At 56.4% G+C, this 23,878-nt stretch overlaps 1 protein-coding gene across 1 annotated transcript; it reads right to left on the reverse strand.

Annotated features, from left to right (window-relative positions):
* Positions 1–1,634: 1,634 nt before the first annotated feature.
* On the reverse strand, positions 1,635–23,878 carry SLC16A2 (solute carrier family 16 member 2). The gene is made up of 6 exons (XM_048070656.2): positions 23,371–23,878; positions 7,394–7,538; positions 4,431–4,893; positions 4,115–4,258; positions 3,290–3,518; positions 1,635–2,802 (listed from the first exon to the last, which is right to left on the reverse strand). The coding sequence occupies exons 1-6, from the start codon at positions 23,861–23,863 to the stop codon at positions 2,582–2,584; spliced, it is 1,695 nt and encodes a 564-aa protein (XP_047926613.2). The 5' UTR covers positions 23,864–23,878; the 3' UTR covers positions 1,635–2,581.

Raw genomic sequence — 23,878 nt, forward strand, 5'->3', positions numbered from 1 at the left:
GCTGGGGCTTTCTGGCATGTTTCCATTTCCAACAGCCAGTTGACAAGAAGTGAACGGTGCCAGCATGAGAATTACCAAAGCCGAAATAACCGAGGTAACGCCTGGAAAATGATGCTGGGCACGGATATGCATGAAAGCTGGGGCAGCAGAAGTGAGAAATGGAGGGATGATGATGCTGGATCTGTCCTCCCAGCTCTGCTTTGCACTTGTGGCTCCTCTGTGACCACCCAAAGCCAGGCTGGAAGCCACCTGAAGCTTCCTGAGATGCCACGGAAACATCCGTTCCAGCTGGAGCAAGAAGAGTTAAACCCAGCGTCTCAACCGGCCGTAAAAAAAAATAAATAAATAAAATAAAAGAGGAGAAAAAAAAAAGACAACAACTCTTTTGAACACCCCGAAGCTAAAGATTTAGGAAGGCAGACCCAGCCAGCCCTTGCGCCGCGCTGCCGGGGCACGTCCCGCACTTGATGTGCGCTTACATAAGGTGCGCGGTCGCCTGCAGCGCCAAGCGTGCCGCCGCCTCTGTCGGCAGGAGAAACTTGTTTTTTTTCATTAGAAAAAACGAGTACAAGGTCTTTTTTTTTTTTTTTTTCCTACGCAACCGTGCCTTCCTGCTTGGCCTCCTGTGCCCACCTCCCAGTGACCGCTCCAACCTTCGCCCTTCCAGCCACACACGCAGACAGAGCATGGGGTGAGCCTTGCATCGCCTTTCCCGTGGCAGAGGCTGGCCTCCTGTTGGCCAAGGGCTTGTGTTGACTGAGAGCACGACCTTGACCGGACAACAATGATGCCAGCAGGTTTGGGAGGCTGTTAATGGGCTTTGGTCCGTGATGTGGGCTGTACACCTTCCACCGAACCTGGGCAGCCCATGAACGCACTTCTAAGTGCTCTCAATGATAAGAGGCTCCTCCAGGGAAAAAAAAATACAAAAATAAAAAAAAAATTGGGGGTGTTGAGTGAGGCAGGGTTCTGTAGGCACCTCCGCCCCTCCTGGCTGCTGGCTGATCCAGCGGTGCAGCACCGAGCCCCCACGGCCCCAAGCGCAGGCTCCTCCCAGGGCAGAGACCTTCGTGGGCAGGCTGAGGGTTTAGGGCAGGTGGAAATCAGCATAATGTGGGGATTTAAGCTGCTAAATCGCTTTATGAGCTAGAGAGGTTTTACAGCCACAAAGTTGGCTGTGAAACCATTCACCCAGTGGGTGCAGTTACTGGGGGCTCTGCCTAGCAGCATGGGCTGGGTTTGAGGCAGTGCTGCTTCTCCTATGGCTGGGCTGCAGAAGATATTTCTTTCATTTAACCCCCCCCCCCAAGCCCTCCTCACAGGGCACTAAGGTCAAAAATACAATTTGAAGAGCTTCATCGGCTTCAGCTGTGACTTCAGACTCCCAGGCTTGCACAAGGAGCCACAAGGCAGCGGCTGCCTTCCTCCAGCTGCCTGCGGAGGAGCGCCAGGTGACCCAGGGACCCAGGGCTGCTGGGTGCCACGGGCACCTTGGATCCCACTGACACACATATATGGGCTTCCTAAAATATGGTCAGGACAGCAGAGATGTGGCAGGGATGCCCTGTGGGAAAGGATGGGTAGGAGATGTCCCGAGAATGCGTGCTGAAGAAAGGGCAGGTTGAACAGACACCTCACAACACACCAGTATATTCTCCAGCTCGTACAGGGAGAGAAGTAACAAAAGCACAGACCACAAGACCTTACAACGCATTAACCAGTGCAGATTAAAAAAACAGAAGGGTCAGAGGGGCATGCGGGGTGCGGAGCTACATACAAGGCTCTCGTTTTTAATGGCAGGTGATAGGGAGGAAAATCTGACACAACCAGGATGGAAGCTGCCTTCGGTCCTTGCTCTCACCCGAGTTAATCCTGGCCCTGCGTGCCTCCATCTCTCCATCTAGCCCGAGGGTTTTGCTGCTTGGAGCTGCCTGGATGGCCCAGACCTCAGGCACCAGATACAGGAGTGAAGGCGAGAGGTGCCCAAGGCACCAACGGGTCTCCTCCTGTGATTTTAAGGCAGATTTTGCAGGATGCTCCTGTCCCCGTGAGCGCACACAGCCACAGCTCTCGGGGAGGGCAGTGGAAAAGGAGGGGAGAAAAAGCTGAAAGCAGGGCTTGCTGGCCATTAGTCTGGTTTTGAGTTCCTCCTCTGGAGCTGCTGGCTCTGGCACAGCCTCTGGACCTGGCGCACCAAAGGGGGAGGGCAGGGGATGGGTCTCTGGAAGCGGCAACAAGCTCCGGCTGTGGCCTGCTTTAAAAAGACATTTATTAGCTGTAAACCTCTGTTGTGACATATAGAAAACTGGGAAAGGAGCGGGAGGTCGATCAAGTTTGAATCCTGGTGAGAGTTTTCCTTAGAAAAAACGGTTAGAGAAAAAAAAATAAAGGTGGCTTTGAAATCAAAACTGTCCCAAGAAAAAGCGTTTCTGCTAGTTAAACGCCTTCAACCAGAAGAGCTTTTTCTTTTTCCTTTACAAACGTAGTGCATCTGCAATCACTGAGAATTACAGTCTGGCTAGAAAAGGGCCTGTGCTTGGGCTTGTGGAGGATGCTGGTGGCGATCACGCGTGCCGGCACGTCAGATGTGTGCTTCGGAGGCAGGGCAGCCCGGCAGCAGCTCGCCATTCACCACCGCCTCAGGGGCCAGCATCTTGTCCTTGCCGGAATCCAGGCGCTGCTTCTGCAGCATCCTCTGGTGGACCAGCGGGACGACGGAGAGCACCAAGCCGCCAACGATGGGGGGCACTCCGGCGAAGTAAAAGGCCGCGTGGTAATTCCCGAAATAATCATTGAAGTATCCTTGGGGGAGAAGCATAACAGTGGTTATCTGTCTTATTTTGGCAGGACAGAACAAAGTCAGACACATGCAAACAGTCTTGGATGCAAGCTGAGCAGGCACCCTCGGAGAATAACACATCGCCATTTATTGGCACAGGAAAAAATCCTTCCGATGCAGGATGTGGGATGCAGGATGCCCTGCGCAGCCCACAGTAGACTTTTTCCATTGCTTAAGAAATTCCCTAAATTCTTTTCCCTGCTCTCCTGGCCATGAGTCATTCCTGGCCAATTTTTATCTCAGCTTCCGACAGTAATCAGTTAATGTGGTCGCTCTGCTCTTGCTGTCCCCTGCTTTCATCAGCACGGGGAAAGGCGCTGAGATACTGCAGCCTGTAGCCAGAAAGTTCAAAAGCTCTTACACCAAAATATCACCATGGGAAAAAGCAGCCACAAGCATCTGCTCCCTCCCAACAGCTGGGCCCAGGTCCGGCCCAACAGTGATACCAACCTGCTATCGGCGTGCCTGCGGTCATGGGCACGGCCATCAGCCCCATCAGGTACCCAATGGCCTGGGACGCCTGCATGGGCCCCACCAGCTCAAAGGCGATGGGGGCCATGATGGTGGTGAAGAAGCCGTCGCAGAGGCCAAGGAAGAGGCAGATGACGATGACGCCCTCGAACCCTCGGCACTGCGGGACCATCATGCACATGATGCCGAACAGCACGAAGGATGCCACCTGGGGAGACAAATGTGGGCATGGCATTGGGGGACAGGATGAGTGGGGTAGGGGGACAGGAAGCTACTCTGCACCATCCCGACGGTCACTTGAGTGTGTCTCATCCTGGAAGAAGGAGGGAAGGCTCCCGGGCACGTAGCACGAAGACTTCAGGAGGAGCAAGTCCTAACCCTTGTGTTTCTGAGATCCTCAGCTCTGCAGACTTGAACAGGAGCAGCAAAACCAGAGCCATCTGATCACACTACAAGACCCAGGGAGAGAGGATCCACCAAATACTTCACTAGAAGGAGTGACAAGCCCAAGGCATTGAAGACGAGGCCACCCAAGGGCAGATAAGCATCTTTGCCCAGTGCCAGCACTGGGACCATCTCCCTGCCCCATGCAAGGGTGGCTTCTGAAGGCTACTTCAGAGGTCTTCCTGTTCTCTGGGCTCCCAGCCAAGATGGCCAGACCCAGATTTTGTACTTTTTGTGCTAGAAGCTGCAAGGGTGTTAGCTAATGGTCTGTAAATGATGGGCGATCTGGGGCTGACAGTTGCTAGTGGTGTTAATGCTGATGTGGAGCTGTTATCCCCAGCTGCAGCAGCCACAACGTACCTGCAGGTAAATCTTCTTCAGCCCCGGAATGCAGTCGCCAATGCGGCCTGAAACCAAGCGCCCCAGCCCGGACATGGCTCCGAGGCAAACAGGGAGAATCCAGTCCTTTTTGGTTTCTTTAAATTCCTTCTCCACGTATTTGACCTGGGATGGACGGAAGGACATAAGGACATGAATCCTCTGTTAATTCATCTCAGCACTTTGCCTGCAGCAATTTCTTGGCCTTTGGTGGCTCTGTCCCTGCTGCTTCCCTCCTCCTGCCCATCTCCACCTTCCCACCACTTCCTCGCCCGTTCTAAAGAGCCAAGACTCTTACCAGGTGCATGTAGGGGACAAAATACCCCAGGACGGCTGTAGCAATCCCAAAGGCCCAAATCCGATAGGTCTTTCTCCGGAAAACCCTCAAGTTGAAGTACTTGCGCATCTGGGACCAGCACTGCTGCCGCAGGCTCCGGCTGCCCAGCTTCTCCTGCCCATCGTGCTGAGAGTCACAAGAAGGTGGCAGGATGGGCCGGTACGTCATGGACAGGAATATCTGGATGAGCATTAAGGCACTGAGGACTTGGAAAGTGTGTGCCAGTCCGATGGCCTTCCCCACCATCTTCAGGAAGAAGGGCAGTGGCACGGAGATGAGGCAGCTGCTGCCAGCCACGATGCCGTTGGCCAAGCCAAGGCGGCGCTTGAAGTAGTGGCCAAGGATGACCAGCGAGGGCTGGAAGGCAAAGGAGCTGCCGCAGCCGAAGAGGATGCCATATGTGAAGTAACGGACCTCCAGAGACCTGTTGGGAAGAAGACATCAAGGTGGTCATGGCACAGGGAAGGAAGGAAGCCTTGCCACCCCTTGCAAGCCCTAGAGTCAAGACCGAGGGCTTGCATGCCACCGGCGCTACACAGACAGCCTGGCCTTGAGGAGCTTATTCCCCAGCCAAAGCGAGGATTATCCTCGTTGCACAGCTGGCACATTAAAACCTCCGGGAGAATGAAGTCTGGCTGGGGAGTGCTTTCTGTACGGAGGAGAAGGCAGCAGCCAACCTGCCTGCCTCGGGAAGCTGACCCGACTTGAATGTTTTTTTAAAGTATTGCGAGCTAGATTTTCTAAGGTAGGCAGGGGGTTATTTTTAGCTACAAATCCTTTTTTTTCTTCTTTTTTTTTTCTTTTTTTTTTTCCACTGAAACAACTAATTGAAAACATTCTGCACCCAGCGTTTCAAAGCAGAAGGCACCAACCCTGGTTATTAGGCACTTAGGGAGGGAACATCACGTTTCTGCCCAGGCTCCAGGCTCCTTAATTATGTTCTTCTTCTTTAAGCTCCTCTGGGAGCTTCAATTAGGCAGTTAATAGATCTCATTTGTACCTTACGGAGGTGGCTGTGCTTTAGCAGGGAGCGACGTAGCTGCTCTGCAGAGCAGGTGGAAAGCCTGTGAGCCTTTGGAAGCAGCCGCTTCCCAAGGGCCAGCCTGGGTTTCCCAAGAGAAGCAGCAAAGAAAGGAGCCCAAAGTCAGGCAGTGGCTCCACCCTTGAGTTCCCATGAGTTTCTGGCTAGATGAAGGATTTGCTTTCATCCCTGTGCAATACATTCAGCTGCAAAAGTCTGCCATGGGAGGAGGGTGTGATGGAGAGGTTTGGGCAAGTGATGCTGCGTGAAGGGGGTCTTCACTCTGACACCCAGAGCTGCTCGTGCGAAATACCGAGTGCTGCTCACGGAGCAGGGAAAAAGACAGCAGAGCTCGGATCTAACAGAGCAGTTCAAAATTGAGCAAATGTTTACAAGCACATCATTTCTTCCATGACAAGCTCGTCTCTGTAGCTAGCCAAGCAGAACGGGGAACATGAAAGCTGTACCCAGCGGCTCAAAGACAAATGGCTGTCATGAAAGGCAATTTCCAGCTACTCCAGGGCAAAGCCACATTAGAAAACCCATCCCCGGAGCCAGGCAGGCAGCTGGGCTGCCTCCGACCTCCCATGCACCAGCCCTGGCCACCTCATCTGGGTCACACCAGCTTTGGTGCTGCAAATAAGCTGATGTGTTGGATAAGTGGAGACAAATGCTGCCGGTCCCATCTGCTCGCCCTTGATGCTGAGACACCCCTGCACGGCTGTGCCAAAGCCAGGCTCCTTCCAGCCTTGCTTCTCATCCTGGATGTCCCACCCTTCTTGCTGGGAATGTTCCTGGATGTCCCAGCTGCTCTCCGGTGGGAATGGCGGCACCATCCCAAGGGATGTCTCCCATGGATAACGAGGTCTCCCTGGTAGAGGAGGTCTCCCATGGATAACGATGTCTCCTTGGAAGAGTTCTCCCATGGATAACCAGGTCTCCAATGATGAGGTTTCCCATGGATAAGGAGGTCTCCCATGGATAAGGAGGTCTCCTGGGATGAGGTTTCCCATGGATAATGAGGTCTCCTTGGAAGAGGTCTCCCATGGGTAATGATGTCTTCTAGGACGAGGTCTCCCATGGATAACAAGGTCCCCATGGGTAACAAGGTCCCCCCTGGGTAACGAGCTCTGCTAGGAGGAAGAGACCTCCCTCTAGCAGCTGCCCCTCACTGGCACTCACCAGGAAAGGTGAACCCAGCGAGATTTCTCCCCTCCTGAGGCGAAGCGGCTCTGGGGTGGCTCAAGCTGGCCCTTCATCCCCAGCCCAACGGCAAATGTACCTGCAACACCCAGCCCCATGTCCTAGAGAGTCTCCAGATTTACAGGGATGTGTCCCTGCTGTCCTGCCCCTTCCCAGGGTGGCGGGGACCCCAGGCACTCCCAGTGCCCGGAGCCAGGGCACCAAGCAGGGCACAAAGGAGCCGGCGTCCCAGGGTGGGAACAGAGAGTGGGCGGCAAGCCCTCTGTGAAACTAGCATGTTTCTGCTCTGAAAACCACTTCTTGGAGCATTTAATTAAAACAACATTGATCTGAGCTGAATTCAAACCCACGGAAACATTTTTATTCGGACAAGCTGGGGTGAACGATGCTCTGGGGGATGCCTCGCGGTGCCTTTGAGGCTCCATGTAAAAAGCCACGTGTAAAGGACACCGGGGGTGACCTCATTTTGCTCTCCTGAAGATGCAAATGTGTCAGGTCAGAAAGACTATTGCATCAGGTAGACCTGCCATCAAAATGCATATTGGCGAGCGCCTGCCTGGGAACATTCATGGCGAGCCCCCTGTTTGGGTAAAGCTCATTCTGTCTCATGCCAGGAGAGCTTGAAACCACAAAATCTGCCCCAAATGGCAGCAGCTAGGGGGGCTGGTGAGGAAAAGGAGCTGGGAAGGGGCTGTCTTACTTGGTGAAGGAGCTGGAGAGGAGCCCGATGAAGGCGATGGCAGCTCCCAAGGCAGCCGTGGTCCTGCAGCCAATCCGGTCGGTGAAGATGCTCACGATGGGAGAGCAGAAGAAAATCATACCCATGGCCAAGGAGCCGACCCATGCTAGGGAGAGAGAAGAAAGGTGAGGACTGTGCATTGAACGAGGAGGAAGAGGAAAAAAATCAGGGCATGGAGCCCTTTGGTGCCCAGCTTTGGGCCATTTGGATTTGGGGTCCTGGGTCACGGCCAGGCGCCACGGCTATCTGGCACCGCTCCCCACCATTTCCCAACCTCCCCCCAAGCGTGCCGGGAGGCCTCCCACCTCCTTAGCGGGGTTTTCCCACCCCTCCCTGTCCCACCAGCAACAAGATGTACCCAAACACAACAGGAAAGGCATGTCAATTACAGGGCAGTTTTATATACAGAGCAAATGAGCAGCTGGTGATGCTGGTGTTATGGGAACCGGGTGTCAACAAGCAATGAAAAGCAGAGACGTGGCGGAGCCTGGAGGAAGGAGGAGGGCAGAGCAGGCTGGCATGGGGGGACCACGTCTTTCAAAAGCTGCTGGAGGTGCGTGGGTCATGCCAGGTTATGTCCCCTCCCTCCCCTGGTCGGACCCAGGAAATCCCTTCCAGGAGATTCCTACCCACCTCTGGGGAAAATCTCTGTCTGTCTGCTTTAAGAAGATTTTATTATTCACAGATTATTTCAGCCCTGCCCTCCACCTTCTCTCTTTAATGGTTTCTGTGAGTGTTTTCGGGAGGAAAGGCAGGCTTTCAAGAAAAGCAATGTGGTGATGAAAAAATCTCAGCCTGCCTGCGCCGAGGAGGAGCACGGGGAGCATCCCGCACCCGCAACATGCTCCCTGCTGCTTTACGCCTTTTATTTTCCTTGCACCTCCACTGACAGCTCTGCAAACCCTCTCAGCACACAACAACAGCCATGAGATCTTTGGAAAATGGCTGGGTCCCTATTAAAAGAACCCCCCCCCCGCACAACAGGCCCCCCAAGCTCAGCCTTTCACGGAGACCACACAGAGAAGTCCTCTCCAGCCTGGAAAGAGCCGACCCTTCTGAACTAATTGCAGGGCTCTCCAGGACCCAATTTACTCAAAACACACACAAAAAAAAGAAAAGCTGAGGCCGGGCAGGAGCCCTGCTGCAGCGGGGGAGATGGGCGGGAGGGAGGCCAAGATGGGAAGGGCTCGTTAACGTGGATAATGCGCTTCCCGAAATGTTCCTTCGGCTGCAGCCAAGGCAGTAAAATGCGAGATGGCCCCGTCATGTTTGAAGTTTGTTATTTTTGGAAATTGCTTTAAGAAACACGGAAATAAAAGCATAAAGCGAGTATTAAAATTTAAAGGGGCCAGATTCAGATCTTAATAACCCCCAAGATTTACATGCAAATAAGCAGGATCAATCTCTGGCCCAAAACACGCGCACTCACCTGCGGAGATCAAAGCGAGCGCGGGCGAGAGGCTCAGCACTGGGCGCGTAACAGCCTCCACAGATTTGTGTTCGTGAAAGGAGATAGCACTCAATTAAACCCGGTAAACAAAACAGATCCCCATGGCAAATTGCTCTACCTTTAGAGAAAGAGCTTACCACAAGCAATGAATAAAAATAGGTTTTGGTAATAACAGTGAGTTATAATTAGCAAGAACAATAGCCCGGCTTCCAGAGGAGGCTGCAGCCTCCCCGGCACAGCCAGCCCACGGCGAGGCCGTGGCCTCTGGACCTCGGCACAGGCAGTGGGGCTCAGTGGGGCTCACCCCCGTGCTACCAGGCCTGGGCTTCTTGGTGGCACCAACCCCTTTTTGGCCCTGATCTGGAGGAAAGCTATGACTACAGCAGATCCTGAAAGAAATTACAGACTGAGTCCAGCTCGGGATGGGGCTGGGATCCCCATGATGCGAACACGAGCCTGATCAAGGCTTGGTGGAGGCTGGAGGTGCCGTGGCATGGCCACTGCCTGCCACCAGCTGAAGGGGCTCTGGGGATGGTTGGGATACGCAAAGAGCCCTCTGTGGGGCTGGTGGCCCGGTGCCCAGGCCTTGCCACCTCCCTTTGCTGGAGCAGAGGCGTTCATGGAAGCAAGACGAGGGCAAGGACCCGAGACGTGGCTCCCAAATCCTCCCTGGTGCTGAGCTCATTGTTCCAGCCTTCACAAAAACACCATTAACAACGGTGCCGCACGGCACTTTCGGCCGAGTCTATTTGTTCCTTTAAAAACACCTCTCCAGGGAGACGAGAGGAAGGGACGACGCTGGCGGCCGTGCTTCCCCGCTGACCCACATACCGCAGGCTGGGGGGATCAAGGGCCAGGAGGTGACCTCAGATCCGGCGCTGGAGGAAGTGTCTTCCCTCGCTTCCCGTGGCTTCTCCCGCTTGGCTGGGGATGGGGACGGGGATGGGAATAGGGGTGGGTATGGGCATGGGATGGGGATAAGGGTGGGGATGGGGCTAGGGATGGGAATGGGATGGAGGTGGGAAGGGATGGGATGGGATGGGATGGGATGGGATGGGATGGGATGGGATGGGATGGGATGGGATGGGATGGGATGGGATGGGATGGGGACGGGGACGGGGATGGGATGGGGATGGGGATGGGGATGGGGATGGAAATGGGGATGGGGATGGGATGGAGATGGAGATGGGGATGGGGATGGGGATGGGGACGGGGTTGGGCATGGGGATGGGCAGGGGGACAGGGATGGGGACATGCTGCAGAGGGTTGCCTTTCCCAGGTGCTTGGTGTTTCTTGCAGGACAGATGGGGCTACAAAGATAATTCCGCTACCTCTCCCCACCCTCTCCGTGTCTCCAATAAATAATTTCTCCAGTCGTGCTGGGAGGAGATGCTTGCTGGGCACAGCAAGGCAAGTAGAGCTCTGCTGGCATGGCAAAGCTCATCACAAGTCCTGAAAGCCCTTCACGGCCCCACCTGGGTCACATTTTGGGTGGCCTGGGAGCCGCAAGCCCTCGCTGCACAGCTGACAAGTGCTGCCCCGAGCATCTGCAGCTGTTTGATCCCGCAGAGCCATCTGCGTCATCCTTGCATCCTCAAAGACGAGCCTGACATGCTCCCGGTGTCCAGCCTGGAGGGCTTGGATGAAGGCAGACACGAAGTGAAGGCTGAGGAGGCCACCACCATGCATGGAAAGGAGGGATGCTTAGGTGAGGAGCAGCAAAGCAAAGCTGACGAGCTGCTGGGCTACTCTGGGCACGAGGCGGTAGTGCACTGGTGGCCCCACGTGCAGATAAAGCCAGATAAACTCATTAACGGTATAGCAAGCCCCGCTTGGTACCATACCAAAAGCTCCAGAACAAAGTCCTCCTTTATCATGTTTTTTTTTTTTTTTTTTTTTTTTTTCCTGGCTTCTCCCCCTCCCTCCTTCCGTGTGCAACCGCAAACAAGCTGTAAGTCAGGATGCAGGGAATTGTTCAGCCCCACAGCAATGCCTTGTGCGCGCCATGCCGCATGCAGGGGACGTTAAGCGAGGTCCCAGCCACCCCCTGTCCTTGCCCCGGTGGCTGCTTCGATCTCCTGTGACCACGAAGTGACAGATAGAAGCCTGTGCGAACAAAAGTCCCTGTATTGTGGCCGTGTTAAGTGGGGATGGAGGCAGACCTGTGGTTTGGCTTGGCAAGAAGCAGGCGCAGAGGGTTTTGTGCCGGGGATATCTCCTAGAAGCGTACCTCGCTTCTAGGAGCCGTACCTCGTGCTTGCCCCAAGCCATAAAGCCGGCCCTGGCTGGTGCAAGGCACGGGGCGAGCCTCACTGCCTCCTCCCCAGCTGCAGCCGCAGCAGGACCCTGCGCTCCCCCCGGCACGCAGATCCTTGTGAAACCCACCCAAAACCAACAAACAGCATGTGCTGCACAGATGGGAACCGCCGTGTGCTCCTCTCGGCAGGCTGGGAAGGATTTTCTGCTCCGCATCTCCTCCTGGCTTACAATTTTTGCGAGATGATTCACCTACCACACACTGAAGTCACCAAAAACCATAAGAGCTACAGTCGCGACAATTTTGTCCCGACAAGGGGAGAGGGATGCCTCCGACCCTGCGGGACCCCACTGCCAGCAAAACCTCCCCCCACTGTGCCTCTCCGGCCCCTTCTGCCCAGCACTTTTATGAAAACCAGACCGGCTCCATTTTAATGCGCCGAAAATGCCCTCCTCCCGCACGCTGAGCCAATCTGTAATTAGCCTTTCATGTAGGACGATGTTTATTCCTAGCGGGGTTTGTCTTGGCACGCTCGCTCCCTCTGAAAGGCGCACACATTTCAGGACTCGAACCCTGCATTTCGTTCTCTATCTGCCTGTTAATACTCATTGTTCCCAAGCCCCTTTTCAAAGCACACCCAAGAGGAGAAGAAAGATCCTTTTTTTTTTCTGAAAAAAACCCTCTCCAGCACCAGGCACACCAGCAGTGAGTGCAGCCACGCTCACACACACACACACCGTTGCCGATGCAACCCCTCACCAAGACCTGGGACGCCTTCCTCTCTGCTTTCCATCTTTTTATTTATGGATATAATTCTTTTTTCCTGGCTTTGGTGCCCCTTAGATGCAAATCGATGCAGTGCAGACCCCAGATCGATGCAGTGCAGGGAAGCGAGCCCCTGTGTTTATTTTGCAGCTCGTGCAGGGGGAAAGCGTGGTCCAGCGGCAGGGTTAGGGTTAGAGTCAGGATTTAGGGTTAGGGTTGGGGTCAGGGTTAGGGTTGGAGTCAGGGCCAGGCTGCTCAGCTCTCCCCAGTCCCCTGCACCCTGGCAGTTTGGGGTTTCCTCCAGGCTCCCGGCTCCTCACCACGTGTTTTTGGGGAAAAGGTCCGTGTTGCTGAGCTCAGACAAGTCCCAGAGCCAACGGCAATGATTAACTCCAGCCGGACGGCGCGGGTCAGCCGTGGCCCGGACACCAGCTGCTGCACGTCCGAAATTTTAAGCCTTTGGAAAAGCCGTGACCTGACCAAACTTCACCAGGCTTTGGCTATGATTAACCTCTTCCTGCCCAAGGCCAGCCCCAGCCTGTGCAGCTGGTGTACATGGGGACCATCCCCAGTGGGACCTCTCCACCTGTCCCTGTCCCACAGACATGTCCTTGCCTCCGAGCCCCCCATGGCCACTTGTAACTGGGGGGCTCAAGCTGGTGCCCGGCTCCTAGGGCACAAACTGGGAGGACAGGGGTGGCAGAGCTGCAGGAATGCACCCACTGCTTCGCCTCCTCCTGCAGACCGCTGGTGACAAGAGGGCATTCTGCGAATGAGGCAGCTGCCGGTCCAAGTCCTTCAGGGCTTTGAAATGCCATGCAGCCGTGCTTCGTCCCCATGCACACGATGTTTCCTTTGCACAATTTGTTCCCTCAAAAATGGCAGGGCTGGGAGAGGCCGGAGAACCACGTAACAACCCAGCAGGCTCCCAGCGGGTGGGGGGCAGAGGTCCCTGAGCCCCCGCCCCCAGTTTTACCCTGCAAGGGGTAAAACCAAGACTGGGACACCTGGGACACAGCCAGCACTCAGTGCCCTGGGGACCCCCCCAGATCACGGCTGGTAGCCCACAGCTGTTCCATCCCTGGGAAATCTCCGTGCCCTTCCCGTGCCCCCTGCGAGCCCTGCCTGTGCCACACTCGGGAATCCTCTGCCTCCCGCCGGGAGGATGTGCTGGAGGAAGGATGCTTTTTTCCAGACTGGAAGAGACAGAAAAGCTCTCCTCCCTGCCAGATTTCTCCCGAGCAATCTTCTGTTTCCCATTAACGGTGAGAAGAAACCCTCGGCTTCGGCCCCGCGCTCCTCCCAGTGCAGCTCCCATGGGCGTTTGTCAACATCCCAGGAAAAAAGACGAATTCAAACCAGCCGGGCAGAGAAAAACACCCTTCCTTTTTTCAAAGGGAAAACAAAGAGGCTGGGGAGAATAAATGGAGGCAAAACACTGGGCTTTGCACAGGCTCACAAAGATCTTTTCCCCCCCTGGTTGATTGCTTGACAGTCTTCAACCCCCTGGAGAGCTGAGGGCAGCGATGGGGCAGGAACAGCCCCAGCTTGGCATCAGCCCCCCTCCTAGAAGGAAGACTCGAAAAATCTTCCCTCAAAACACCCCCCAAATCTTCCCAGATGGAAGGAGACAGCTCTCCATGTGTCCCCCCGGGGGGGGGGGCTGATCAATAATTAAATGCCCCTTGCCCCTCTCCTCCAGCAGCTCTTGCCAAACCTCACCCCGCCAGTGATGTGCCTGCACCCCTCGACTTGCCGAGGCGATTTTCGGCTCCTGTCCTGCCTCCCAAAACACTTGTAGCCCCTCGGCTTGCCCTGGGTCCACAGCAATATCTGGTGCAGAAACACTGCTCCAGGCCCCCCCGATGGGTGAGACGGGGGGGGGCACCCACGCGCTGGGTGCCTCCTCCCTGCACGGAGCCGCCCTCCAGAGGAGAGCACAGCCGAAGTATTTCAGCTATGTTCCTCGTTTGCCTACACCCAGCGAGGCCCCGATTTGTCCGCCCAATAGACGACGATAGACGTGGCTGTAAATATGAAAGGGAAAGTCTAGGCGGCGGCAGCAGCTGCTGCGGGCGCTTTCCAAAGCCTCCCCCCCTCCATGGCTTTTCGCTTGTTTCGCCCCTGAGCTTGGCTCCCGGTGAGATGAGGCTCGGAGAGCTCCCGGTGACGTGGGATGGCGCACAGTGATGCTGGCCACATTGGGGTTGCTCCATCAAGTCTCTGCCATGGGGCTAATAGGTTAAAAGGTAGAGAAGTATTAAGGCAAGGTGTTTGGGGGCCATGTTCGTGCTGCAAAACCACTGCTGGGTGGAAGATGTGGCCTCGAGGACACAGCTTCCTCCGCCTGTACCGCGGGGTTTCTGCCTTGTCCCCAGCGAGGCGACGCCGACGCCTCTGGCTCGTGCTCCTACAGCCCAATGCTGGGGAAAAAAAATCCCCCAAACGACACAAAGCTGGCATGTTATTGCTAAACCACACAGCCAGAGGCCAAGAGGGGTAAAACTTCCCTGCGATTTTAATCTCCTGGAGTTTCCTGACATTAAAGCAGGCGTTTGAGAACATCTGGGTATCTCGGAAAAATAATACTGGACTGCAATTACGCAAATCTGATAGCTGAAGGAAACCGAAGAGCAGCAATATATGGGGATTTATTTTTTTTTTTTTTTCAGCAAGGAACAGGTTATACCCCTTTGCCAACGGGGTGTTATTTTTGGCTGACCCGCTCTCATATGAAAGTTTTCAAGACGCGGGGATGCATGCATCGAGGTGCATATATATACCCCTGTGCGTCCCGGCACATATATCCACGGATATGTCCCTGCCCAGAGCAGGAACGGGGCCGAGGGGACGCGGGGACAGCCTGGACAAGTCCAAGTGCCTCGGCAGCAAAGTGCCTCCATCCGGGCGGAACGTGAGCGCGCCGGCGTGGCGTTTTGCTGCATCAAGGGCTTTTTTTTTTTGTGGGAATAAATAACCGAGCAGGTCAATGAAGGGTTCCGTCAGGCACTGGGGAGGTTTTGATCCTCCTCCAATTCAGGTTCAAAAGCTGTATATCCTACCTCTGTGCAGAAAAATATCAGCAGGTCCCAGACATGGGGCTGATAGTGGTGACCAGACATTAAGCAGCCACTCAGCTTCTTTTCCAGCCATTTATCTTCCATTTCTCCCATGGAAATCACCCCCGCCCAACCTCGGCCAAAGGGAAGAGCAGAGCCCAGTGGTTTCAGCTGCGCAGAGCTGTTACTCTCCAGGATTTGGGGGCAAGAAGGGATGATGCAGGGCACCGTGGGGCTTTCCCATCCCACTGCTGGAAAGCCGGGAGTGGGGAGAGGCTCTGCTCACCATGCCAAATCCACCCAGGCCACAGCGTGCCCAAGGAGAGTGCAATGGGATGGGTGATGGGGGAGCCGGTGCTCGGGGGCCCCCTGAGCTGCTGCCGGTCCCACCGGGACGAGGGCTTGGACCGGTCGGAGCGGCTGGGAGATTACACGAGACATTTACAGAGCCGGGGAGAGCCTCCCCCTTCTGCCTGGATTGATGATGAGACCAATACCGGCAGCTTCTCGCTTAACCTGTTCGACCATCGGGCCGAGCCAAAACTTTACTCATTCATAAGAAAATGTGCAAGGAGATTGACTCGTCACCAGCCCTGACGAATGGGGAAAACCACCAGCAGCCCACAGCTCACACACCGGTACCTTTTAGGCCCTCTATCAAGTTCCTGAACTGAAATGCTCCCAGCAAAGCAGGGGAGGGAGCGATGCATGGCTGGCACACCCCTGGGAGCTGCCACCCCAGCACAGCCACCAGGAGGGAAAAGGATCCCCAAAATCTAGCCTGGGGCTAATCCTATCCAGGGTGCAGCCAGAGAGGGTTAATAGCCAACCGCAGGGTTCAGATCAGGACCCGAAGTGCCTCCACTCGCGGCTGTTTGCTTTACAGTTTGCTTGATGAACTGAAGCAGGGCAGAGTTTAATAGTTTAAAAAAAAAAATCCACTGTGATTTTTTAGCTTTTGGCAATACAAGTAATTTTGTGTGATTCTCTCTTAATTAAGGCCCTCTCCCAAAACACAGCACATAGCCAAGCAGCAGAGCTGGAAAACTGGGCTGCGAGAGGCAGGTCCCAGGGGGTGGGCTGCAGCCCTGTCCCTTGTCCCCAGGTGTTCCTGAATATCACCACGTTACTCGTGGTGCAGAAGGCAGGATATATGCAGCAGATCTTCTGCTCTTGGCACCCAACACAAGCCTCAAAGATGGAAAATCTGTGGGCTGGGCAATGCAGCAGGCGATGCCCATCCTGGTGCAGGGGCATCCCCAAGTGCCGGGCCCCGCCAAGTTAATTTTGAAAATAAAAATAAAAATAAAAAACACCCAACGCAGCTAATATTTACCCCTCGGCAGCACCGTATCTCGCTAGTGCTCCGCTATTATTACACGCCACAATTAAATGATAAAGCTCTAATTGCCTTATCTGAGGGCGGCGAGGAGTGCTGGCCAGAGCCGCGCCTGTGCGCAGCCGCAGCGCTGGCGGCATCCCTTGGGGGTGGCATCACATTGGGCATCTTAAAGCCAGACAAAAGCCTCTTCTGAGCAGGGGGGGCACAGCAAGGAGGGGCTGTGAACAGCCAGGGCATGGCACGTCTGGACACGGGGCTTGTAGTGTGGATTTTGGCACACTTGGCTGCAGCAGCCAAATTGTGCCGCTTGGTTTAGAGGTGCCAAGCGCCAGCACCACAGCACGCAGAGAGAAGCAGCAAAAGCAAACCTTGGTACTTCATCCCCGCGTTCATCCCCTCTGAAAGAGCCCTGCTGAGCCGCACCATCTTTTCTCTAAAGGTCATCACCCCTTTATTTAGGTTTCCAGGTCTGGTGTCACCCGAATCCCAACTCTTGCCATTTTTCACCCCTTTCCCCGCTCATCCCCGGCGCCCACCTGGACCCCATGAGCAGCCCCAAAAGCCAGCGGGGGCCCTGTGCCCACCTCACGGGGCTGGGTGCCGCTGGGGTGCAGCCACAAGAAAGGCCGATGCAAATCGCATCGTTAGCATTCTTTCCGTTTTAATAACCCAAGGTGTTACCAGCAACAGTGTTGCTGATTTTTATCTCCACAGCGCCCTTTTAAGAGCTCCAATTTGTTTTTCTTGGAGATCTCGTTTTGTTTTATTAAAGCTGACACCGAGAGGGAAAGGAGACATTCTGGGCCCAGAACAAAAATATCCCGTTTAAATACCACGTATTATTTTCTTGGAAACACTTCTCCTTTGACTTTAATTAAGCTCTCCCCGGGCTGGCGAGCTTGGCGTGCCTGGCTTTACAACCAGCTTAATCCCCGGGCAGCCCCCCACCCCCTAGAGCTCCCTGCTTCCATTGTTTACATAAACCTCAAGAAATAAACGTGTTTTTGCTAAAATACATGGATTAATAGCTGGCTCGAGGTCAAGGACGCCTTGACGTGGCCTCTTCGCCACCGGCCCACCCGTGGAGCAAGCGCGCAGCCCTGGACGCCCCGCTGCCTCCGCACTCGTGGCTCTGCCGTAGCCAAAAAAGCAGCTTTTATGGCTTTGGGTTTTTTTGGGGAGGTTTCTGGGAAGGGATGGGGAGAGCTCTGCCTGGTGCCAGGCCATGATAAAGGGCGGACAGTGCCCAAGTGCGACGTGTTGCTGCCGGGCTCATGCAAGCGTGCTATGGCGATTGCAAAGCAAAAGCGCTCCCGAGTTGGGAAATCCCAGGAGGGAGCTTGTCCGGGCACCGTGGCGTGCATGCCCATTAGGTAATTACCGTCAATCTTTAATCACGGGCGGTTTTCTCTGCCGGACCCGAGGCTGAGGGTGCAGTGGGAGCTACTGATACGTTTGGTTTGCTCCAGCATCGTTCAGCGAGCCCCAGCGCCCGCTTGCCGCAGCCCCGCTGAGGGTTTATGGAAACCCGCCCGCCCAAACGCCCGGCAAGTACTAACATCCCCCCCGAGAGGGAAGGATTTCACCTCCCTTCCACGTGCAGGAGCTGCCGGCACAGAGATTAAGGCCAAGAGCCTGAAACAAAAGCTTTGTTTTGGTGCCCGACACGAGATGTCCAGAAAATTACAAAAAAAAAAAAAGGGGGGGGATTTTGGGGACGCTGCTTGCCAAGGGCCGTGTGCCTCGTTCCCAGGGGACCACGGGGGTGCCTTGCTGGAGTCCCCCTGCAGCGCTGCACCGGGCAAACCCCAGCAAGTTGGCCCATGCAAGGCTGCCGGCCCTAGGTGATGCAGTCCCCGGCAGGTCTCTGGGAAAGGAGCAAACAACCCCTCTGAGCTGCTACATCCAAACCCAGAGCCAAAACAAAACAGAAAGATAGGGGAGAAACGGGGTCCCGTGACACCAAGGCGTGCTGTTGGTGTCCCTTGCGACCTGCTCCGCTGTGGGTTTGCAGACCCAATGTCCCAGGGCACTGTTTCCCAAAGCCACAGGCACCGTCCCCATCTTGCAGCGAGGTGTCCACGCTGGGACATGGCGCCAGGAGCTGCTCTGATGGTCCTCAGAGCATCACGGCGCCATCCTCTGCTGGTCCCATGCACGCCTGGGTGGCTGCTGCCGAAAACGAGCCATGGCGGGGTAAAACTCTGGCCCAAAAAGCCACAACCTGGTGGCATCCTGCAAAGGGAGGGAGCATGGTGAGGCTTCACCCAGCCACCTACCCTAAATCACGTATGGGGGATCTAGGGGTTAAGCCCCAAAAACCCAAAGCCCTGAAGACGAGCCAGCCTGCACCCTAGAAGGACGGAGCAGGGCAGCGCTGCTGCCCGTGGTCCGTGCCCGGCAGCCGGCAGGACCAGTTGTGCGAGGCACCGGGGGAAGAAGCGATCCTGAACCGCTCACACATGAAAAGCGTGTTGCAGCAATGCCGGGCACACGTCACGGGCATTTTGCAACCGCCCTGACTGCCTTTGGGGTGGATGCACGGAAATAGCCCGGCGTGAACTGAGCTGCTGCCGTGGTACCGGTGCCCGCCGGCGATGCCCAGCCCAGCACATGCCCCACTGGGCAGGGACGGGTGCCAAAAGCAGCATCGCCTTCCCTGGGAGCAGGGAGCGATCAATCCTTCGAGGAAGAGGAGGAGAAAAGAGCAGCAAGCAGCGAATGCTGCGGTGGGTGCAGCTCGGCTGCAGGTGTTGCAGCAGCACGTGGGTGCTGGAGCACTCAGCTGTTTGGGAGAAGTCCCTCTGGGCACACTGGTTCCTGGGGGACACCACTTCGGGAGCCACCCATGGGGTTGAGGTGAGACCCTATGCCCCCCAGCACCCACCCTGGCCCTGCGCATCGCCTCCTCCCCGGCCATGCTGACACTCGAGCCGCTGACATTAGCTGAGCACCGCTTTGGCAGAGCTCCCGAGGAGTCACCCAGAGGAGAGGAAAAAAAAAAAAAGCAAAAGGTTACCCGGTGCCTGGTGCTGACGGATCCCAATCCCCTGAAAAAAACAGCCCTGGGTGCTGCGGCTCCCTCTGGGATTAGCTCCCCGTTAGTATGGCGGGGGCAGTGCTGCCTGCTGCCCCCCGTATTCCCACAGGAATTTTCCCTTGGCATGGTGCAGGTCACAAAACCAGCCTCCAGGTGCTCCCCTGGCATGGCTGGGTGGAAATCCAGGCTCGCCCTTTGTCCCAAGCACCCTGAGGTGCCCAGGAGAGGTCCGGCAGCCCCCGTTCCACCTCCACCAGCTCTGGTGGTCTCCTTCGCACCAGGCGGGGGGGCCAGGAGCACCTCTCCTACTGGGGTGCTCAGCCTGGGGAAAAAGGGGGCTCAATGGGTTCTTATCATTGCCCATTAATTACAGAAGCACAACAGAGACTGGAGAACTCCCTCAGCTGGCTGCTGGAGGATGAGGGTGAGGTTTGGAGACCCAGGTGAGGTCTGGAGACCTGGGTGAGGTCTGGAGACTTGGGAAGCCCCCAGCATGTTCTGGGTGTGTGGGGCGAGTGATGGCAGCCAACAGGTAAAAATAAAAGCGCCAAGTCGCGCAGATTTGGGTAAGGAGGTGACGGCCCAAGTGCCATCTTCAGGAGCCCTCCCAGGAGCTAGCACCCATCACGGGTCTTAGACACATCTCCCAGTGTGTAAGCACGGGTAAGGGTGCTGGCCCCAACCCCAAAGCCCAGAGCAAACACCTGGGGAAGATGTCTTTTGCAGCAGCGGGCTAAATAAAGTGCACTTCGGTGGTGGCCGCTCCCATCCAGCCTCCTCCGGGCTGTGGAGCACTGCTAAAATTAATTGGGACCGCTTCCAAGAGCTACCTCCTGTGATTTACTCTCCCCGGGGTTTCCCTCGTGGAGGCGGCTCCAGCAGTGCTCACTGGCCCTGGGGCTCCTCAAGCCCCAGAGGAGGCCGTGCTGGTTCCTCCTCCCGTTCCCTCCTTATTTCAGCTTTATTTTGTCATGAAACAAGCTCACGCCTTCTCACCGAGCCTCCTCGCTCCATTACGACTCTGGCTTAAAACCAGCCCCTTCCAGCCCAGCTCGCCCCCCCCGGGCACACAAAACAGGACGTCCCCGAAGAAATTCCCCGTGAAACCAGTTGGGAAGCCGGGTACGAAGATGACACCCGGCCAAACCTGGCTGGCATCAGCGAGACCGACGAGCCGAGGGCTCCGGCAGCCTCCACTCCCCGGCTGGGGCCGGGCTAAAGGGGGGAAAGCTGCTCCCCCCGTCCCCACGCACGGGCGGGAGGAGGAGGCTGCAGGACGCACAGCCGCACTCGCAGGGGCTGCGGCTGAACCCGAGCAGCTCCTCTGAGCACCCGCAGCTCCCATTTTGAGCAATCGGAGCATTAAAGATTAAGCAAAAGGGGAGTTAATCTGTACCTAGGGTATTGACATGAAGCGGAGGAGGGGAGAAAAAGGAGATCAATGAAAATATTACTGGGGAAAAAAATAAATCAACATAATCCTATCCCAGGTGCCCAACCCCAAAATTAGCTGGGGAAAAAAATAAATAAATCAATGTAATCCTCTCCAGACCCCAAAGCTGCCTTGGTGCCTTCAGTGTCCAGGCTGGGGCCGGCGAGCACCGCACGGCACCCAGCAAACACCCTCAGACATCACCCAGCACCTCTCCGCAGAGGAGAACGGGCTTTTTCCTGGCTCGTGTGCAAGGTTGTTGTTGTGTAGTTTTTTTTTATCCCAGTGTCAGCAAGCCCTCTGCCTCCCCCCAAAAAGAAAACAAAGCCGAAAGCACAGAGTGTGCCTTGCAAAAGTCCCGGCTCAGGCTTCACGCTGCGAAGGGGCACGGCGGTGGTCGCGGCCGCTGCGTGTTTACAGACACCTCGCGGTTATATTCCTTCAAACAAAGCAGCGTATGCATTCAATGCATTGTTGGGAGAGGGTTTGTTTTCACAGCCTGACCCGAAATCTGAACTCCGTGGATCCTGCGTCTCTCAAGATCAAACGCAAGAAAACGTGACCAATGCAAACAAGGAATAAACCTTGATAATTATAGCCGTGTGCTGGGGCGGCTATTGTTTGGTTCAGACTAGTACCCGCTTCAGCATAAACATAACCCTATTTTTAAAGGGATGCTGGCTGGCCTGCGGCGGGGCTCTCCGAGCTCCCTCTTGGGCACAAACCCACCTGCTTGGGAGCAGAGAGGGGCTCTGGGGACACAGCCCCCGGGGGCTGAAGAAGAAAGCGAGGTGCTTGGGGCCATGCTGGGTATCGGGGTGGGATGGGGCCAGCAGGTCCCCATCACGTCCCCCAGTTCTGCAGGGGGCAAGGGGGACCCCGGAGCTCGGCCACCACTTCCAGCCGTCAGGAGCAGATGGATGCTGGGGAACAGACAGACAGACAGACAGCACCGGTCTTTTCAGGAAGGCCGTATCACTTCAGTGCTTGGAAAGGAGCTACAACACTTTTCCTGATTATGTTTGCACGCAAACGACCGCCGCGGGGAAATTATGCAACCCCACGCAGGGAGGGACAGTGGCGGGGGGGAGGAAGGGCTGGGGGGGGCCTGCTCCATGTCCCATGGCCCCCATGGGCCCCCAGCCCCACGGATTTACCCCCAAAACCGTGGCACAATGAGGTGGGACCTGCTGGCCCTGTGCGGAGCCCGCCGCACTGAGGTTATCAGCGGCCTCTTCGTTAGGCGCCCAGACCTAAATGCATATTCGTCACCCAGGCAATTTAATTACCAAGCCCGGGTTCACCTCGCACGCCCACACACCTTTCTTTTTTGAGGCCTCTGTGCGGTCATAGCCATAAATAAATAGATCTCAGGAGCAGGAGGCAGATGCTGTCTCCTCCGAACCCAGTCTTGGGCATGCAGCTGTGAAACCACCAGAACTCGCAGTATTTAATTTCTTTTGTTACAACTTCTGCAGCTCTGCCTCAGGCTCTCTAGATAGGATCACGGGGAGCAGGAAACAGCGCGCTGTGCGATGAGCTTCCCGGGGATGGCACGCACAACGCGCAGGCACACACACACACGGACATCAATCACGGTAATTACAATCGTCTGCACGTTCCCAGCTCCCTGCCATGCTGCCGCTGCCCATCGTCTCTCTGGTAACAGCACCACAGGGTTAATTCTGCATCCCCAGGGTTAATTCTGCACCCCTGGGGTTAATTCTGCATCCTCGGGTGCAGCCCAGCATTGCTTTCCTCCTTGTGTGCCCATGGCTGGGGTCACCAATGCATGGGGCAGCTTGGGCAGTGGTGGTCCCCAAAATTCAAGTTTGAGCCCCTTGACATCCCCTGGATAGCCCTAGCCTCATCCGGAGTGATGGCAAAACCACAAGCACTTGTTCCTACCCAGCAAGCTGGGCCACGGTGCACACCACGGGGACGGAGGTGACCTGCTCCTGGAGGATGCCGAGCCCTGGGACAAGGCAGGCGTCCCTCGGGGGCCCCTGGCCTGCACCCTGCAGCTGGGGTCCCTCTGCCAACTCCACTCAAACAGCAGAGACATCAAAATGAGAAACTTCCCCGTGCCCAGCGTTAACACAACGCAGCCTCGAGCTGGTTTTTGGTCCCACCAAAAGGCACCGTTTGGGGACGAGGCCCCATGGCAGCGCTTCAGGACCCACGCACGCCGGGTGGCCGTGGCTTCGAGGAAGCGTGGCTGCCAGGCAGATGCTCTCCCACCCCGATCCCAGAGATAGGGCAGGCAGGCAGCCCAGAAAACCCACACCGAGAATCAAGAGGCAAACCCAACAAGCGGGTGGCCGGCACACGCCGCCTGCTCCTCACGCCAAAACGCGGGGCGGGCGGGCGGGACGGGGTGCGGGCACGCTTTTCGGATGAATTACTTTTAATTGAGTACGTAGTAGCTTAGAAACACATGACAGTGCCAGAGATAAATATAGTAAGGAGGGCAGGGATGGCGGGGGCAGGGAGCAAGCACAGTTCAATGCCTCCAGCGGAGGCTCCGGGGGGCCGGGATGGGAAAGGGGTCGGGAAGGGGGTCGGGAAGGGGGTCGGGAAGGGGGTCCCGTACCTGTTTTAAACTCCAGCGCGGGGTCGTTCTCGCCCTCGCCCAGGTCGCTCTGCAGCATGGTGTAGATGATCCCGAAGGAGTTGTGGATGCCGAAGATGGAGCCGTTGCACCAAGCGGCGGCGAAGACCACAACCCAGCCGAAGCCGCCCTCGGGGGGCTGGAAGGGCGCGGCGGCCCCGCTCCCGGCCCCGTTCCCGGCCCCGTTCCCGTTCCCATTCCCGGTCCCGTCCCCGGTCCCGGTCCCGTCCCCGGTCCCGGTCCCGTCCCCGGTGCCGGTCCCGGTGCCGGTGCCCGGCTCCCCCTCGCTGCCCGCCGCCCGTCGCTGCGCCATCGCGGCCGCGCTCCGGCCGCCGCCCGCCGCCCGCCTGCCCCGCAGCCGGTCCCAAATGCCCGCCGGCCCCCCCGGCCGGCCCCCCCGCCCGCCCCCTCCTGCCGCAGCCTCCCTCCCCGCCTCCCCTCCTCCGCCGCCTCCATCCTCCTCCTCCTCCTCCATCGCCCCAACCCCGGC

This window comes from Anser cygnoides, chromosome 13, assembly GCF_040182565.1.
Source record: "Anser cygnoides isolate HZ-2024a breed goose chromosome 13, Taihu_goose_T2T_genome, whole genome shotgun sequence".
NCBI classification, from domain to species: domain Eukaryota; kingdom Metazoa; phylum Chordata; class Aves; order Anseriformes; family Anatidae; genus Anser; species Anser cygnoides.

What these genes read in the sequence shown, in the direction of transcription:
- SLC16A2 (XM_048070656.2), bottom strand. Translation starts at nt 23,863, where the DNA reads ATGGAGGAGGAGGAGGAGGATGGAGGCGGCGGAGGAGGGGAGGCGGGG. An exon ending in CTCTCCAGCTCCTTCACCAA is followed by an intron (nt 4,894 to 7,393) that starts GTAAGACAGCCC and finishes TCTTCCCAACAG; the next exon opens with GTCTCTGGAGGTCCGTTACT. An exon ending in TTGTCCCCTACATGCACCTG is followed by an intron (nt 4,259 to 4,430) that starts GTAAGAGTCTTG and finishes CGTCCATCCCAG; the next exon opens with GTCAAATACGTGGAGAAGGA.